At 46.8% G+C, this 18,199-nt stretch overlaps 1 protein-coding gene and 1 long non-coding RNA gene across 2 annotated transcripts; both read right to left on the reverse strand.

Annotated features, from left to right (window-relative positions):
- Positions 1-3,929: 3,929 nt before the first annotated feature.
- Positions 3,930-15,913, reverse strand: LOC135376554 (uncharacterized). Its single transcript, XM_064609087.1, has 6 exons — positions 15,841-15,913; positions 15,633-15,707; positions 15,490-15,558; positions 14,634-14,845; positions 4,863-5,022; positions 3,930-4,170 (listed from the first exon to the last, which is right to left on the reverse strand). The coding sequence occupies exons 2-6, from the start codon at positions 15,694-15,696 to the stop codon at positions 4,028-4,030; spliced, it is 648 nt and encodes a 215-aa protein (XP_064465157.1). The 5' UTR covers positions 15,697-15,707; positions 15,841-15,913; the 3' UTR covers positions 3,930-4,027.
- A 234-nt stretch (positions 15,914-16,147) lies between these two features.
- LOC135376557 (uncharacterized) lies at positions 16,148-17,212 on the reverse strand. The gene is made up of 3 exons (XR_010417742.1): positions 17,133-17,212; positions 16,889-17,065; positions 16,148-16,249 (listed from the first exon to the last, which is right to left on the reverse strand). It is a non-coding gene; the product is annotated as an uncharacterized LOC135376557 (long non-coding RNA).
- Positions 17,213-18,199: the final 987 nt, after the last annotated feature.

The raw sequence follows: 18,199 nt of genomic DNA on the forward strand, positions 1-18,199 counted from the left end.
CTGTGAGATCGTTCACAACAGGCTCTGGATTTTGCACAGCATCTGCCGGCGTATTATCATCAAAAACCTCATCCATTAAAACTCGGTCAAATTCTAAACCCCAATCTTCGTCAAACAAAGCAGGATCTAAATTTGGAATGTTAGCTTCCTCCTCCATACGACGAATTACCTCCTCAACACAGATTCCACAGCGAGGCAGTAGAACAAACATTCCGCAAATTAAAATAGGAGTAATACAAGCATAATAATCAATAATACAATAATGCAAGAAGTAGACTTACTATTCAAAGATTTCGACAGCAGCACAAATGAAACAAGCAATCAGGACAGTAGAACTTGGTGGGAAAAACAAGCCATCGGCCAGTGTTTTATAGTAAGTGTGGGCGGACTCGAAACTTGTGTATAGAAAATCGATAACCAATGGCATACCACAGATAACCAATAGGCATCCTTTCCATCGCATTCTCTCTATTGTCAACAATAGAAACAGACGTGTGCTATTCACTCTCCCTGGAGGACTGTGAGTTTACGGCTTTCTTATCTTATTTATTTATTTATTTATAAAATACTACAAACCCTGAAAGGGTCCCAGTAGGAGGGGCACAGAAAGTCCAAAATAATTTACAACAGGACACATATGTCACATCATGTAACTGCGTTCAAGCCTTTCACAAATGCCGTGACAGAGCGGTGTGAGACCTGAGCAGATGACAGAGAATTCCATTCTTCGACGGTTCGAGGAAAGAACGAATATTTAAAGCAGTCAGTCCTGCACTGGAATGGTTTGAGTGTGCGCTGATGGCTTAGCCGTGTTGATCTGGGTGCGTGTGGAGTGATATAGTCCTGATGATTGATTCGAAATTGACCATTGAGTAAATGAAAAAGAAACTGGAGCCTATTCCACTTACTCTAAGGAGATTTTTTGTTTTAGATTACGAGTGCCTCCTGACAGGCGATTTGCCCATTGTTCAAATATTGAAGACACCACCCAGACACTTGTTTATACAAAATGGTGACCATCTGAGAAGATGTCGCTGCGGTGGATTGATTTCAACAAAATCATCAGGCTGGCTAGATTGTAATCAGGCCATATCTTGGATGCCACCCCAACTCGGAATCAGCATGAACTCGGCTGAGAGATTTCAATTGACTATACAGTGGATGATGTACAAGTACCTTTTGAAATTAAACTCATACTTGAACTGCAACGGACCTGAAAGTGACTTCAAACTCATCTTGCGAAGTTTACCATATCAACTCAGAACAAGACGTGGACAACTAAGGAAGAGACTGCAAAAGTTTGTCGCTGTGAAATGTGACTTGTTAAGACGCTATCGCGATGGTGAACAGATTTCACCGACCATTATAAATGCCGGTTTGAGAAGACCAATCCTTCGGAATTATTACATTCAACATTCGCACTACATCGTCCAGCGAAAGGAAGACGGCTCTCGCAAGACAGTGAGTCTGGAGGATTATCTTCAAAGAGCTCGTACATTGAACAAATAAAAACAATTTTTTAAACGAGGTATTCCTCTTCAGTCTTTTTATTACCTTGAGATCGTTATGTACAAGGTTATTATCAAATAATGACATAATGCTTTTGAGTGAATAGTTCTTGCAAAGACGGGAAGCAAATACGGAAACAAAGAGACCGCAGTGGGAGCTGTAGAGACTCTGTATACACTTGTCACAATATTCGTCAACAGGTAGATCTAGCAATTCTTCTTCAATTGGTGGTAGACCAAAGCTGTCCACATAGATGAAACTATCATTGCGATCCATCATGTACAACAACCAATGCTCTCCTGGGCCGTCGTGTGGATGCGTATTAATGACAATGAAACCTTCTTCTTGAAGTGGCGAAACTCTGTCGACAGCGTGGGTTCCTCGATACATTCTCACAGTTTGAGGGTTCATTGAAAACAATAATTCAAGGTCCAGAACGTCCATGATTTAATCCAAGTGAACTGCAACGTCGGCATTGACGGTCAATATCTTGGGGCTCTCACTTATAACTATAATCAACACCGCGTGAGGCAATAGTTTTGGAAATTTAAGTTCAATTCTACAATTTCCCTTACGTATTCGATTAAAATAACCACCAACGGACTCGTCTGCACTGAGGTTCCAATGCAATATGAACGAATTAGTTTTATAATTCCGGTAACGTAGCTGGACGCTTCTATCATTCAGTTGAGATAAGAATTCATAATAGCTCCCTCTGCATAGATCATTGTCCCAATCGTACGAGAGTTCTTTTCTATGTCCGTCAATCGTTAGCGTTACTGAACTCACATTGAAATGTTCAAAATTGAATGGACTCAACTTCAAGTCACCCTGATAGGCTACAGTTCGTGTCATAACCATTGAGATTCGATCTGGAATGCGGTCAGTGTATAGATTATCAAAAGCTCCATCCACCGAGCCGGCAGTTAATGTCTTAATTTTGCTCTCGAAACCTCGCATAGTATCCCAGACAACACAATGACATCCCACGGACGTCAAAGGGTATCCTGCATGGGACATTGGGGACGTCCTGGGGAGCTATTTGTGACGTCTCTTGGACGTCATATGACGTCCCTATGGCACATCCCGGGTTGTCCGCGAGAAATCCTGGCGATGTCGCTTTATTACATATGTCGGACGTGTTTGGTACCATTGTATATGGTTCTTTATTGTTGTACCCACTCAAGAAAATTATGAAATATCACCATGCATTGATGTGCCCCTGTTATATTTATTCGTTTCACCATACACTGAGCAGTATTACAAAAAATATGAAACACATACATTCACCAAACTTTTTTTTACATTGAATTCGCAATATAACATATTCGTGTAACTTACAACAGTAATAGAAAGGATATGCGCAAGTCCGTAAACTTAGACTTTAACATCCTTGACTAGAAGGGTGCTAGAAATTTTCGAGACACACGTCCACATAGAAATATATGAAAATATCACACAACCGCAATGTATCACAGTGAAAACTGAGCAACTGAATGTGATATATGTCAGTATAGTGCACAGAGAACAATCAGCTATGCGCTGCTAAAACAGAACGAAATTACACAGTTTTCTAAAACACATCATCAAATAGAACACTCGAAAATAATACAAGCAGTCATTTTGCAGATGAGAAATTGTTTGCTGAATGAACAGTCCCGTGAGGCATAAAAGTGGTAAAAACGTATCATGAAACATCCATATGACAGCACCCCTGACAAGAAAACTCTTAAAAATGCTCTAAATGTCCTTGAATTACAGTATATGCACACTGTCTTTCACTTAAGTACCATGCCTGGATAGTTCAGAAACAGCTCACACCACCGATGAACTTCCCGTTCGGCGGGGAGCTTTGACACATTGGCTATAAACTGACGTTAGATATCGCATTTGCACACTATGTACATTAAATAAAATCCCTAATTTTGAATTTTACCTCTGGCATTTTTGGTACCCTGTGGACCTTCCGCAGTGACATGTCCCAGTGAAAAACTTGTGTCGACCCTTGGTGACTTACAGTAACTAATTTGTTTGTGTTCACAATTACCTTGCACAGTCTACCAATACGTTATTCTGCTAAAACATCCGAGTACTGTTGTGTTCGAAGGAATGTATGCTTGCGACGTTTCAATATCAACCAGACTGGCGAATGACACTTGCGGCTGTGTCATAGGGTGACCGAGGCCTTGTGCCTTGTTCTTTGTGACGTTGGTAAGATCAGGTCACACATTGTCCTATGTCGCGACTGCAAGTGCTGTGTCAGAGCACCACATGGAGCTGTTCCTTACCATCCACCACCACAGCACTGTGACTATGACGAGAAATCACAACAGAATATGTGGGCTATATGTGAGGGGTATTTGTGTTGGTAGAGAAACCCAACAAGAAAAGCAGCAGCAGAGCCTGTCTGCTGGGGCATACCGTGCTATAAAAGTAACACACAAGGCACAATGGCATACACATTCTAAACTAGAGAATGCAATGAGGATTGACAGCCGAAACACAATATAGTTGAGGCTTACGATGACCCCCCTTTGCTCGTCTTTTCTGCCTGCCTGTCCTTCCTTTCTTTTGCATGACGTAGCCATGATTTCACTGCATCTTCAATATCCTTGAACGTTGTGTTCTGCTTGTCCTTTGGCAGTGAAGATCTGATGGACTCTACAGATTTGTAAAAGTAATAAGTAGTAGTAAGCAATAGTCCAGTCAGGTGAATTGTGTGTACCTCCTAAATACTCCAAGTCTGCTTTTCTAAACTCACAACCTGTACATTGTGTACATTGTACAACCTGTACAAGTGTCACATGAACATGTACACACAGGCATGTTTTGTGCGCCTGTATACACAAAAAGACAGGTAGTGCTGACAACAAGTTATGCAAATACAAGTTGGCTAATTATCAGAGGTGCACAATAAATATTTTGATGAAGCCCTTCAGCAGAAACTCCAGACAGCTAGAATTTGACAGAATTCTTGTTCAAGGCATCTCCTATTAAAAAATTGAGAAGCTTTGTAGATGGAGTCAGTGGTTTTCCAAATCACTTCCTTGTAAGGAAAACACAGCTAAACTTTGCATACTGAATGTGGGCAAGCAGAATAACTATGAGGTAAAAGAAACAATAGGAATATAGAAGATGGCTTCTCCAGCTGTGCTCTCTTATGGCAGTTTGTTCCATCAAAAGGAGAATCAAGATTACCTAAGGGTCAAATGTTACATGTCATGCACTTTCCATCATGTCTAAATTATCTGTTTGCAAGAACACCCAATTAAATATTTTCTCTGTTATAACTAGCATGATTTTATGCCACTGTTAGCAAAGTAGCAAACCCTCTCAAGTTAGGCTATACTTACCACAAAGTAGGTCTGCGAATGCAAGGTCTTTGAACGATCTTTTCCCCCTTGCGCCAAACCAGCTGAATTCTGTGGCAAGGTCATTCGTGATAACACGAGACAGGATTCGTGCCACGTGGTCTGCAGTGCCACGGCCTCCAAACATTGCCAGGAATGTACGCTGTATGGTGAGGAGTAAAGCAGAAAAGTCTATTTAGTGTCAGTGTACATGTGTCAATGCATACCAGAGGTTAGTTCTATCACAAATTGAACAAGCATTTGATGTCTCGAATGAACGGAGGAAAATATATGTTGAACACATTGGTGAGCTAGGAGAGACAAAACGCTTTCAGAATATCCTGTGCTGCGCACCGTGCGAGATCGGGCAAAGGGAAAGGACTGCCTCTCAGAAGATGTCGTTGTGTGGGGGTTTGAGCGTCCTCTGCAAGGCTCTTTCGTGTCACATTATAGAGATTTTTTTGTTCTGGCTTTAGACTACCTATGGCACAAGAGGCTCCTGCATAGACAGTGTTGTGTCTGTTTTTGTTTATCTGGGAAAACATTTTAGAAGTTGACTCAAAGCACCACAAAGCACCATATTCAGTGCAACTTTCCAGGCAATTTACAAAACTGATAAGATTTATTATTCATAGGGCTGGTGAATGATATGTAATTTGTTGCTCTATTGTATCACGAACGGAAGTGATACCTCTTTAGGTACCTCCGAAAAATGAAGACTTTCAGGAGCCATTGTTTACAAAAGCCTACCAAAAAATTGCCTCGAAAATTTCATATATCGTAGAGAGGCCTTAGTCTACAAACAGAAGAAAAATTATAATTCGGACCTGATGGGTAAGTGCACTGTGAATATTCTTGTCGGCTCAATACGAAGAGCACGGTTAAACAGTGGTACAGCTCCCGACAAAAGTTTACGAAACACCGGAGCGGTGTATATAGCCATCGGAGCGATACCATTGCTGCAAACAGGAGTAGATAGACTTAAAAACAGGTGACAGGGTACTCCATGCACCTCTCAGTAAGTGTGTCCACTCCCGTTGTCTGCTATGATCTCGTTCCGATCAAGAGATACGTCGCTCTGGTGTTCCGTAAATTTTTATCAGCATCTGTACTCTGTATACATGTGGCAAAATCGATTTTTTTGTTTTCACGCAGTGTTTCAGCCTTTGTTTTCACGACTTTCCAGGTGAATGTCGGCAGAGTTCCTCCTGAAGTCAGCCCAGGATGCATGCTACACCCCCCCCACACACACACACTCATTCCTGCTATACTTTCTCCATTTGAATATAGTCCAGAGGCCGGGAGTAGACATGTGTATCAAATTCAGCGCACCGGCAAGCAACACAGTAAACAACATAAACGTCAGGCCTTGTGTTGGTTACTGTATTGCTTACGGTGCACTGAATTTATTAAACACCTCTCCTTGTGTCCACATCTGTACGCCACTGACAGCCACAGTCGCTTCGCAGTGCTAAGACGGAATAAAAAGCATGACTTCGCCTGAAAACTAACTGCTATCAGTTGAAGCCATTCTGAGTGTTTGCATTCATAACAGTGTTATAATCAGATGAATAAAAAAAATTACACAGCACTGACAATGCAGGATCCTCCTGCACCATAGCTGGTCTAAAGTCTGTGGCGTGCCACGCTCCCCTATCTTATCGGGTGAGCCACCACGAAAGCCGCCAGGGGGCCGCAATCACTGGGAGGGCGTGGCGTTAAGCTACATAAGAGGCCACATGCCTCTTCGGAGGCTCGGTTTGTTCCCCGCTGGGAATTGAAGGTGTTGCTAGCGAATAAAATTGGTATGTTGGTTTGAATCTCTGTTGCGCTGCTTGTTCCTTCGCGCACGGAACGGACGGGCTGACGCCCCGAGGTTGTGGGAACGTAGGTTTCCACAACTGGCGCCCAACGTTTGGGGTTCGAGCCCGACTGTTCCGTGGCGGGGAACACGCTGCACTGTTTGGTTGTACTAGTTTTTGTGTAGTTGAGTAGTTTGTTGTAGTTTGTAGTTTATTGCTGTTGTTTCTTTGTGTGTGCGTTTTTCGTGTGTTTCTTTGAGTTTTTCAGCTCCCACCCGGTGGACGAGCCCTCGGAGCTGATGGCTGACAAGGCGAAGGTGCCCGCGCCGCAGTCAGACGCCATCGCAACGGCAGAACTCCTGTCACGCATGACGGAGTTGTGCTCGTTGGTGGTACAACGCATGGATGCCGGGTCGGTTTCGCCGCCGCAGGCACAAGCGCCTCTACGACTCAACTTACCGGTGCCTACCTTCTCAGGTTACACCGATAAGAAATCTGTTGCCGATTTCCTGGATGACCTCACCGCCTATCAGACGGGTATGGGAATTTCGGATGAAGTCCTAATCCAACGCATCCTGCAGGTTGCTTTGGTCGGAGACGCCGCCCGCTGGCTTCGGTTGCAATCGGAGTTTACGTCCTTGCAGGACTTCCAGGAGCGGTTCAAAAACGAATTTCTTCCCCCGGATTACGAATACCGTGTCCTAGAGGAATTGCATAAGCGTACTCAACATCCTGAGGAAAGCTTAGCTGAATTCGTTCGGGCATTGCAGGATCTGTACAGCAGAGCGGATCCCACTGCTACGGAAGAGCAGCGCGTCGCACGGGCGATCCGTCAGTGCCACCCGCGCTTCCGGCCCTACTTAAGAGCCCATCGCTTTAAAACCCTTGAGGCGTTGGCCCAGGAGGCTCGTTCAATACAAGGCGACCTCCTGGCAGAGCTTCAATACCGGCCCCCTCCGCCCCCGGAGCTAGCGTTGGAACCGCGCTGCGCGTGGTCAGAAGGAGCCGCCTCGGTCGAACGCCTGCATGCAACAGGTTTGGGTGACAACCCCCGTAATTCATACAATGCGGAGTCATCCCACCGAGCCCTAGATCCGTTCCTCTATGACCAGAGGACGATCCCCGCAGGAACGAGCCTTGATAGAGCCGTCCCGCCCCGAAGTCGCGGTCAACCTGGCCTTTCAGCTAGCGAAACCCCACGGCAGCGGGAGCGGCACCATCCTGCGCCCCCGCAGCCACGAGCGCTCAACGGCTGTTGGAATTGCGGCAGCCCTGACCATTTTCGTCGGGAATGCCCGCGACAAAGACCGAACACCCGTAATGTGCCATCGGGAAACGGTCGCAGCCGGCGTCCATGAATGCTCGCTCAACGACGTCGGCAAGTTGCGAAGAAAGCGAGCAGACGGTTACTATCCGTGGCCTTGATCAGTCAAAAACTAGCTTTGCAAGCGGTAAGATAACGCAAAGAGATTCTTTGGCTCCTCTTGCTTTTTCTGTCCGAGATTACATCGAGGATAAGGAACCAAACATCGCCGTTCGAATTTTGGGTAAAGATTACATCGCCCTTATCGACACGGGAGCTACGCTTTCCCTTATCGGGGATGGTGTTTACGAGCATTGCGTATCGCGGCATGTGGAATTGCAATCCACAGATGTCACTCTTCGTCTTGCTTCCAATGACGCCGTTCCAGCACAGGCTGCAGTTGTGCTCTGGGTACGTTTGGATGGTAGACGACGAAAGCAGCGCTTCGTGCACCTTCCTGGCCTGGCAGTTCCTGTTATCCTGGGCAGAGATTTCATCATCCGGCAGAAATTGGTGCTGGACCTCCCCAATGGAGGATACGTGTACCACGGCTCGTCGGGATTTTTCCGCTTCGCCGCAGCACGGGAACACTGCACAGCACAGCAAGCTGTGGCAGCGTCCGTTGAAATGTCTGGGCTGCCGACTATCTTGGGATCATTCCATGGTCCTGAGGAGCAACGCCGTCAGCTTGAACAAGTACTGCGGCAGTTTGACGGAATCTTTACCGAAAAACCGGGTAAGTCGTCTGTGTTACAGCATAGCATAGACACCGGTAACGCTAGGCCCTGGCGTTGTAATCCGAGACCATTGAGTGTGCATAAGCGTGCTTTGTTAGACGCTGCTCTTGACGAAATGCTCCAAACCGGTGCAGTTCAAAGGTCCCAGAGTCCTTGGGCATTTCCTGTTGTTCTGGCTCCGAAACGTGATGGTACGGCTAGGTTATGCGTCGACTACCGTCGACTTAACGCAGTAACTGTAAGGGACTCTTACCCCTTCCCGTCCATTGAGTCAGTCTTGTATTCCCTGGGCAACGCAACTGTGTTTTCAACGCTTGATTGTAGTAGAGGATTTTTGCAAATCCAAGTTGCCCCGGAGGATGTCCCAAAAACAGCCTTTACGTGCCATAGAGGTTTGTTTGAATTTGTACGAATGCCTTTCGGACTGTCTAATCCACCCGCCAGTTTCCAGCGGTTGATGGATACAGTGTTGGGAGATGCGAAGTACAATTTCGCAATGGCATACATGGATGATGTCGTAGTGTTTTCTAGAAGTTTTCAGGAACACTTGGAACACCTATCAATCGTCCTTGCAAGGATGAATGAAGCGGGCATAACGATCAACCCCCGCAAGGTGCAGCTGGCATCGTCTAGAATCAGCCTTCTCGGCTTTGTGGTGGACGGAGGGACCATCCGTCCTAACGACGACAAGCTAAAGGCGATCACAGAGTTTCCGGTTCCCGGTAACGTCAAAGGCTTGCAGCGCTTCCTAGGTATGGTTGGTTTTTACAGACAATTCATTCCTAATTGTGCCGAGCTAACGCAGCCGCTTAACCAGTTGTTGCGCAAGGACACGCGCTGGAATTGGGGAGAAGAACAGGAACAATCATTTCGAGCTCTATCACAAGCAATCGCTGATACGGCTAGGCTTTATCTGCCCGACCTCAACAAACCATTTGTTGTGCAAACAGATGCAAACGATTATGGTGTTGGCGCAGTTCTCTTGCAGGAGCATGACGCTATTCTTTGTCCAGTGGCTTTTGCAAGCCGCACGCTGAATCCGGCAGAACGGAACTACTCCGTGACGGAAAAGGAGTGCTTGGCGATCATCTTCGCTTTCAGGAAGTTCGACCTATACCTGGACGGCAGTACCTTCACTGTCCAGACTGACCACCAGGCACTTTCTTGGCTGCAGCGGCTCCATAACCCGTCTGGACGACTTGCCAGGTGGGCCCTGACGCTACAAGGCTACTCCTTCACCGTGGAGTACAGGCGGGGCTCAACGAACGTGGTAGCAGACGCACTGTCCCGCGCGCCTCTACCGGAGGGGGAAGAGGAAGGCACCGAGGCGCCTTCTCAACTCCTGGCAGCAGCACAGGTGGCACGAGACGTATCTTCGTCTTGGGGCACGGTCGTGAGCAGAGAGCAGCTCCTAGACGCTCAGAGAGCGGACGGCCTTTGTCAGCGGGTGTCGCAGTGGATAGCTGAGCAAGACTCGGCGGACACCGGAACGACTGACGGACGGCACGACTCCTATCTGCTGGGCGAGGATGGCATCCTGTTCAGATACATACCCCAGGCGGATGACGATGACGGCTCATCCCCATTCAGAGTCGTGGTGCCACGGAAGTTGCGTAAGTCTTTCATACGATACTTCCATGACTCGGCCTTGGCAGGCCACAGCAGCGGCAGGAAAACTTATGAAAAGTTGTGTCGTGTTGCGACATGGCCAGGAATGAGGCAGGATGTAACGAAGTATGTTCGTACTTGTCCCGTATGCCAGAGAGCGAAACCTCGTGGTGGTTTACCCCCTGGGCGCTTACAGCCTGTTCAGAGCAATAGACCCTGGCAGATAGTTGCTTGTGATGTGATGGGACCATTTCCCCGTAGTCCTAGAGGTAACCAGTATTTGTTCGTAGTTACTGATCATTTCACGAAATGGGTCGAGCCGTTTCCTCTCAGGACACTGACTTCCCAGAGAGTGTGGGAAAAGTTACTCGACACCTTTTGCCGGTTCGGGTTTCCCGCACAGCTGATCACCGACAACGCAACCTACTTTAGAAGTAAGGTGTTCTCAGATTCTTGCGCTGTCTTAGGCATTCAGCATAAGAAGACTTCCCCGTATCACCCTCAGGCTAACATTACCGAACGTGTTAATCGGAACCTGAAAATGATGTTGGTTGCTTTTACTAGCCAGCACCACCGTGATTGGGATCTTCGCCTGGCTGAGCTGGCGTTCGCTACACGGACGACGATCAACAGGTCTACAGGATTCACCCCGGCGTTCCTGAACTTGGGACGAGAGGCCCCTTTTCCAGTGGAGAGTGCTCTGGGCCTCCGGGATGGTGGTACCCGGCCTCCTTATTCAAGGTTTGCTGAGGACCTCCGGAGTCGACTGGACGATGCAGCCCGGACGGCTCGGGAGAACCTGGACGTCGCAAGGTTGGACCAGGCTCGCCAGTACAACCGTGGACGTCGGAACCTCACCTACAGCGTCGGTGACCTCGTCCTTCGACGGACTCACCCGCTAAGTGATGCGTCACGAGGCTTTGCAGCTTCACTCGCAGATAGGTGAGATGGCCCCTTCGAGGTAAGTGCGTGCTCCTCCGGCCTCACTTACAGGCTTCGGCGCTGCGACACCGGCGAAGAGACTGGGCCAGTTCACATCTCGGACTTGAAGTCTTACCATCTCCGAGACCCGGACGGAGAGGAGCCCGATTTGCAACCTGCCTCCCTCCAGGACCTGGACCCGGATCCCGTTCCCGGACCTGCGTCCAGCCCCTACAACTTGCGTCCCCGCAGGCGGCGCATGTAGCTGCCACTATCTCCATCGCTAAGCATAGTGCTTGTGATTTAGTGCTTTATTAGTGTGATTTCTGTTCCACAGTTTTCCGCAATCTGTTTCAGGGGGACGCCTTCTCAGGCGCCCACGGTTTGAGGCCGCCTTCTTACCGTTTCCCTTTCTCCCTCGCAGATGCAACGACGTCCTCAATCCTCCGCCCGCCGTGCACCCTCACGCTCCCGTTCTCGCGGGAGCCGCCCGAGTCCCTCCGGACCTCCAGACCGAGCCCAGGTGCAGCGCCCACAGCACCACTCGGTCGCCACTTGGACGCTCGTCTCTAACGGGCAACCCGTCTCCTGGGCATCCCGCTCACGCTGGACTGCCCAGCCACGGCCTCTCAGAGGTGACGACCTGGGCCGCACACAGACACCGTTCAAGGGCCTGACTCTCTCAGAACGCCACCCGACCGACCCCCTTCAACCTCTGACAGCAGAGGAAAGACGGATCCTGTGCCCACTGTGCCAAGTTCCCGAGATACACCGTGCCACACACCGCAGAGGCGCCCTCCACCAGGCCCGGGTCGAGGCTGCTCGCTCCGCAAACTACGTAGCCACGGCCATCTCGACACTAAGGCGTCTCCAACCCGAACTCCTGGCCGAGACTAGGCCTCCTCCACCCGCCGCATCCTCATCGGTCCTGGAGGATGACGCCGTACTGGAGCTGTCAGACGACCTCATGTCTCTCTAAAAGGGAGGGGGGATGTGGCGTGCCACGCTCCCCTATCTTATCGGGTGAGCCACCACGAAAGCCGCCAGGGGGCCGCAATCACTGGGAGGGCGTGGCGTTAAGCTACATAAGAGGCCACATGCCTCTTCGGAGGCTCGGTTTGTTCCCCGCTGGGAATTGAAGGTGTTGCTAGCGAATAAACTTGGTATGTTGGTTTGAATCTCTGTTGCGCTGCTTGTTCCTTCGCGCACGGAACGGACGGGCTGACGCCCCGAGGTTGTGGGAACGTAGGTTTCCACAAGTCAGAGTAAGATATCACTATACTGTGACAAGAAATAGCCTTGCAGGTGACGCTCAAACCCGCATGCAGCGACATCTTTTCAGAGGCAGTTTTTTCCTCTTCTCCTGTTTTCTGAACCATGCAGAGAATTCAGATAGAATTTATTTCTCCTGACTTACCAATGGCTTCAATATATTTTTCCCCATTCATTTGAGCCATTAAATGTACCGGCTTGTTCGATTTCAGATAGAATTAGCCCAGAAAACATCCACAAGAATTAGAGGTCCCACTGATCACTGTCATTAGAGCTTGCGCTGTATGCTGACGACATCATTTGAAGCGATTCAGAGCCTTTAAAATACACCTGACTACACATTTTAGTGGAGAGATGTGGGCTTTACACTTCTAGAGTGTGTTGGGGAACAGAACACGGGCATCACGTAAACTGCTCTTAAATGCATACGAAACACAACAATTATGCAAGTTGGCATTCGGCTGCAAAAAGCACCCTGCATTGTTAGGACCCAAAGCAAACGAATGATTTGTTAACGAAAGAGCAGCATCCTTCATGCTACTGCCAACCTGTGAACTGCTACTCTCTGCTGGTGACCCTAAATCACACTGACTGGGACACATATGAAGCTCACTTAAAGGAGCATCTCATTTGAATGCAGTCACTTGTGCAATTAAGCAATGAATAACTGCAGTGGTATAATAGCTTTCTTTTCATTGGGAGAGCATGTTGCGATTGTGAAGTTCAAGCCGAACCTCCATATTTACCAGCCACTCGCTGAAGTGAGAGTGCTTCAGCTCTCTCTGCTTGGGTTATCGACCCTATTACTTCACCTCGAAGCCTGAATGAGAAAGAGGGCGACAATAACATCGACATCCCCCATCTGGCTTTCCACAATAGCAGCATTGGAAGCAGGCAATGCAGATGACGGTTATCATATGTTTTTCCTGCCTGCATTTTGTGAGAGCGCAGATGATAGGACAAACAGAACGAAACGACAAAAAAGAAATACCTATCATGGTAATCCAGGTTGGAGTGGCTGCGTTCCAGGTAATGTTGCTACGCTAACGACTAGCCAGGGCGAAGATGTCGACATCACTGTCACTCTTTTCTTCCGATTACTTTCTATGTGGAGCAACCTCTGGAGTTGCATTCATTGCAGCATGCAATTTCAGCATATAAATGCTGGACCTCAATCTGGTATTTACGATATGCTCATAATCTGTGGTTAAGGCTAAGTGCTGGTACATAAATTAGCCGATTAACTGCAGAACTGATTTTAGCAACAGCCAAGTCCTGTGACGTTTTGTAAAAATGAAAACTGTGCTAATGCAAACCATGTTTCTTTCTGGAAATGTAATACAGTTGCAGAAAAGGAATTATGTATATCATGCAGTACTTTCTGTAAGTTGAGGAGTACACCGCAGGTGCATGTTTTTTGTAAGAAGTCGATAGACGTGTATTGCTAGCATGGTCTACACATTTTGTGTGCCCCTGTGTTACAAAGTGAAGAACTAAAAAGATAGGAGATTACTTAATTGCCTGGACACAGCAGGGAGAAAAATGTGGGTGGGGGAACACCGGACTTCAAATGCACTTTAAGTTTCATCTGCGTACAGCGCTCTTTCTATTAAAAATGGGGCACATTTCAATACAGACACCCCATAGGAAGCCACTGTTAAAGAGCAATGAAACTATTGCATGTAATGTCAACATTTCATATATATTGACAAAGATTAATTCGAAAAGTTTTTTCTGTGACTGGCCAAAGGCATGGCAGATGTACCACATTAGGCACCTGCAAAGCTCAAAATATTTACAGGTTGCAAGCATTCCTGTCAAATGAATACACAAGAAAAGTTAGATGGGTAGAAATCCAGCGAACCGGTAGGGATGTAGGAAGAGAAGGCTTGACGTGAGGCAACGTTTGCATTAAGTTCAAGTTGCTCTGTAGAGTACAACACTACCATTGTTATTTTGCTGCTTATTTTCTGGCACTTGCAATATAGTGCTTTAGTTGGTTTACGGTACATTCGGAGGGAACAATTGCTCATGTATTTGTGACTTCGATGCCTACTAGAAATGAGGTGTGCCACAATGTACAAATGCCATATAAAGAGCCCTTGGTCATGCAAAATCACACATCACTAACCACTTCGGTCTGCTTCTGTTTGTTATTTCGCAGCTGGTTGTCGAACTCCACAAAGTCGTCCAGGTTATTTATAGGCTCCTCAAAAAGCTTCTCGTGCTCGTCCACATCTTTGTGGATGCTCAACTTTGATAGACTGTGACTTAGTTGGCTTGAAATATCTTGAACCTCATATCTGATGGAATGTAGCAATGTCAGCACCCTTTTCTGGAAAGCTGAAAAGCAGTTCATGGTTGCATGGGTATAGGTTAGGCACATGAATATGGCAGCCATCGGCAAAGCGAGGCAGTGACAGGCCTTGAACCGGCAGTCAGGATATACAGGCTCAAGTCCTGTCGCTGTCTAGTTTTACAGAACTTCAATATTTGTATATTCATGGTTCTGAGGTATGTGAATCTTGCTTGTTTTATCCTTTCACGTGTTAGAGTCTCAGAAGAACATGTTTCCATGATGTTTATGAGATGTCGCTGCCTGGTTTTGTGCTGTCCATACAAGACTGTTCGTGAGCGAGAAAGAATGCAGCAGAGACAGGGAAGTGCGTGCATGCCTCATTGAAGCCCCGTGGTAAGGGAAGACGGATCTGAGGGTGGAAGGTGTTCAGTACAAGCCTCATACACTCAGCAACTTTTATTGGGGTAGTGTATTCAAACAAAGCAATACAAAACTGGCAAAGGAAAACAATACTTTTAGTCTGCTAATTTTCGAGTCCGATCAGCAAAATTAGCCTAATTATAGCATGTGACAGTGAATACAAACTGCCACAATAAGTGGAAAAGCTTTCAAATGCTTTTAACATGCAAAAAAGACTGATTTTGCCTATTTTTAAACAACACAGTATCATATATTACTTGCCGCTTACCTGCATTCTCAGCGCTTACTGGCAGCGCATTTGACCCACTTTTAGTATCTTGGCTAAACGCAGTGCTTCCTGATTAAAATGATAAGTACTCGTTTAGTCATGGCAACCACAAATTTTGTGTCTAAATGTCGCATTCCACTCACCCTTCACAGCAGGCGAAATTCGGTGGTTGTGCATATATCCCGCTTCATAGTCATCAGATGCCATTACACAAGACCCTGAAATAGAAACAATGCAAAGCCACTTGTGTTCTACCATGCATTTAGCTACCTGACCCTTCCTCACACTCAAAGCAATTTCATCGTCTCAACTGCATCATATTGTAAATGTGACAAAATAAATAAAAAATACCCCGGGCTGACGTTGGTAAAGACGACTGGCTGCTTGATAAGGAAGGTGCAGCAGATGACCTCTGACTGCTATGGCACATCATAGCCTCCTCAGGTTCATCAGCTGGTGATCGTCAGTTAACATGAGCAGCAGGCACAAGATTGCGTGCAAAGAAGAATAGCGATTGAGAAAAATATATACATGTGGCTTAGAGTAGAAGAACTGAACGAACCCTTGCCTTGTGCACATTTCACACAGTATCAAAAGATCCTGCAACACCACACACATTGTGTAAAGCATAACTCACCAATATCCTCGTCGCCGCTGTATGGCGGGCAGAATGCTCTCTGGTGAGTTTGTGGTAGATCTTTGCTACTTCGTGACGAGCCTGGCTTCTTGTGTGACGAGATTGGCTTCTTGTGTGATGAGACTGTAATGGTGTTGTTGTAGGGAATGTGCTTATTGCATCTAGTACAGCGCAGACTCAACGAAACCTATGCACAGTAAAGCAACAGAAATAGTAGTTGAACAAAATTTGTCGAAGTGCTCCTTTAACCTGCCTGCTTGATTGTCGTATAAAAGTGTATGTGGAAGTGCAGCAAGAGGAGGAAGTGTTCCCTCCTCGTCTTTCGCCTTTCTTTCCCCCAGTTTGATCTTGCTGGTGCTGATGACTGTCTTATTGCAAAGAAAAAAAAATGACGGTCTTGTCACAAGAAAGGAAAACAAATGAAGGCGTGGACATTTCCTCCTCTTGCCGCACTTCTGATTGCACTTTTTTTTAGAGAAAAAAGCAGGGCTAGAGCAGCATGTTCACTATTTTTTTTTCTGACTAGTTCTTTTGCTATACTGCACACAGTTCCTGATGGGTTTGCAGTTATCAGTGGAGGACTTCATATTTCAAATTTTGATTGACAAAAATAAATTTCCCTCAACTAGAAATCGGCCAAAGCCTTCCCAAATGGTGACAAAAATTTCCAGAAGATAATTGCCGAAAGTTCCACAATCGTCAGGCGAGTACATTGACAGTCAGATTTTTTTATCACATTCGATGAAACACCCTGTATCTTACGTTTCACACAAGGTGGTGGTGTGGGTGGCTTGGGAAGCAGACTGATGTCGTCTTCATCTGAGCTACTGAAGCTCCGAACAATGCGCCGTCGTTTCCCACGTCCAAGCTCTTGATCAGTGGATAGGTCTGATCTGACCTCTGCAACGGCAAGCTTTTGGCGTGCTTGCTCATAGGTACCTGTATAAGATGCACACTAAGTAGTGACTCACACATGCATTAGAGGGAACTGTTTAATTATACTCACTGAAAAGACCCAATGGCCGACACCTCTGTCTGAACCAATTCTCTGCTGGCATCGTTCCTTCTTCAATGAGTGCCCGCAGCTTACTGCCATTTTTCTCAGGAGGCCACATGCACACACCCCCGTTCAGCCAATTTACATGAACAATCGCAACACAGTCCTCTTCGTCTGGGAATTTTACGACTGCGAACAGTTTCTCATCTGCAAAGTGTGGAGAAGGCAAAAAATAATTATTGTGATGACACATCCTACACAGCATGGTGAAGTGGTATGATGGCATGGGCAGTCCCGAAAGGAAGCTTCACGCATTTGCGCTCCACGTTAGACAATGGCCATGACTGCAGTGGGGACATATCTGACACTCTATATATCCCAAGTATCGCAGATTTGCATGGGTACGTGTGCCTACTATGTATGGCTGCTGTGCTGGGTGTGCAAGAATGATGTTCTGGATTTCTACTGCGCTTCCATCACTTAGCATGCAGACGCAGTCTCTTCCATTTGCTTGCAACATAAACTTTCCTGGAACTTGAACTTTTTTGTACTGCGAACCCTGACAATTGTCAATCACTGGCCCATTGCGGTGCTTTTGGGAAAATGCTATCTGGTTGCTCTGCGGACACTCTGGTTCCATTACGCTTCTCCTTTCAGTGATCCTGTTGACGAGTTGTTCCAATGCCCTCTCAGGTTTCCTTTTCATGTTTTTCAAAGTTTGCATATGGTTTTCAAAAGGAAATGCTGACCAGCTGTCTAACGGTCCATGTGTTCCAGCATCTGCAGCAAGATGAAGAAGACCATGGATGTTGTATGATATAAGGTGGCGGCCATATGTTGAAGAAAACATGTCAACAAAGTGCCGAAGCAAACGTTCAGCATACTCCAAATGCCTTTCATAAAGATCTGGGCTGGTCAGGATTGTTACAGCTACGTGCAAGACCAGATAGTTCGCATACATGTCACTGGGTATGACCTGATAAAGTACCACTGGTCCCGTATACAATAACATGGTTCGAAACTCAGTGGCCTTCCACCTGTCAAGGTCTTGCAAGCCACGGGGTTTCCTGTTGAAG

Source organism: Ornithodoros turicata, unplaced genomic scaffold (assembly GCF_037126465.1).
Source record: "Ornithodoros turicata isolate Travis unplaced genomic scaffold, ASM3712646v1 ctg00001148.1, whole genome shotgun sequence".
Classification (NCBI taxonomy): domain Eukaryota; kingdom Metazoa; phylum Arthropoda; class Arachnida; order Ixodida; family Argasidae; genus Ornithodoros; species Ornithodoros turicata.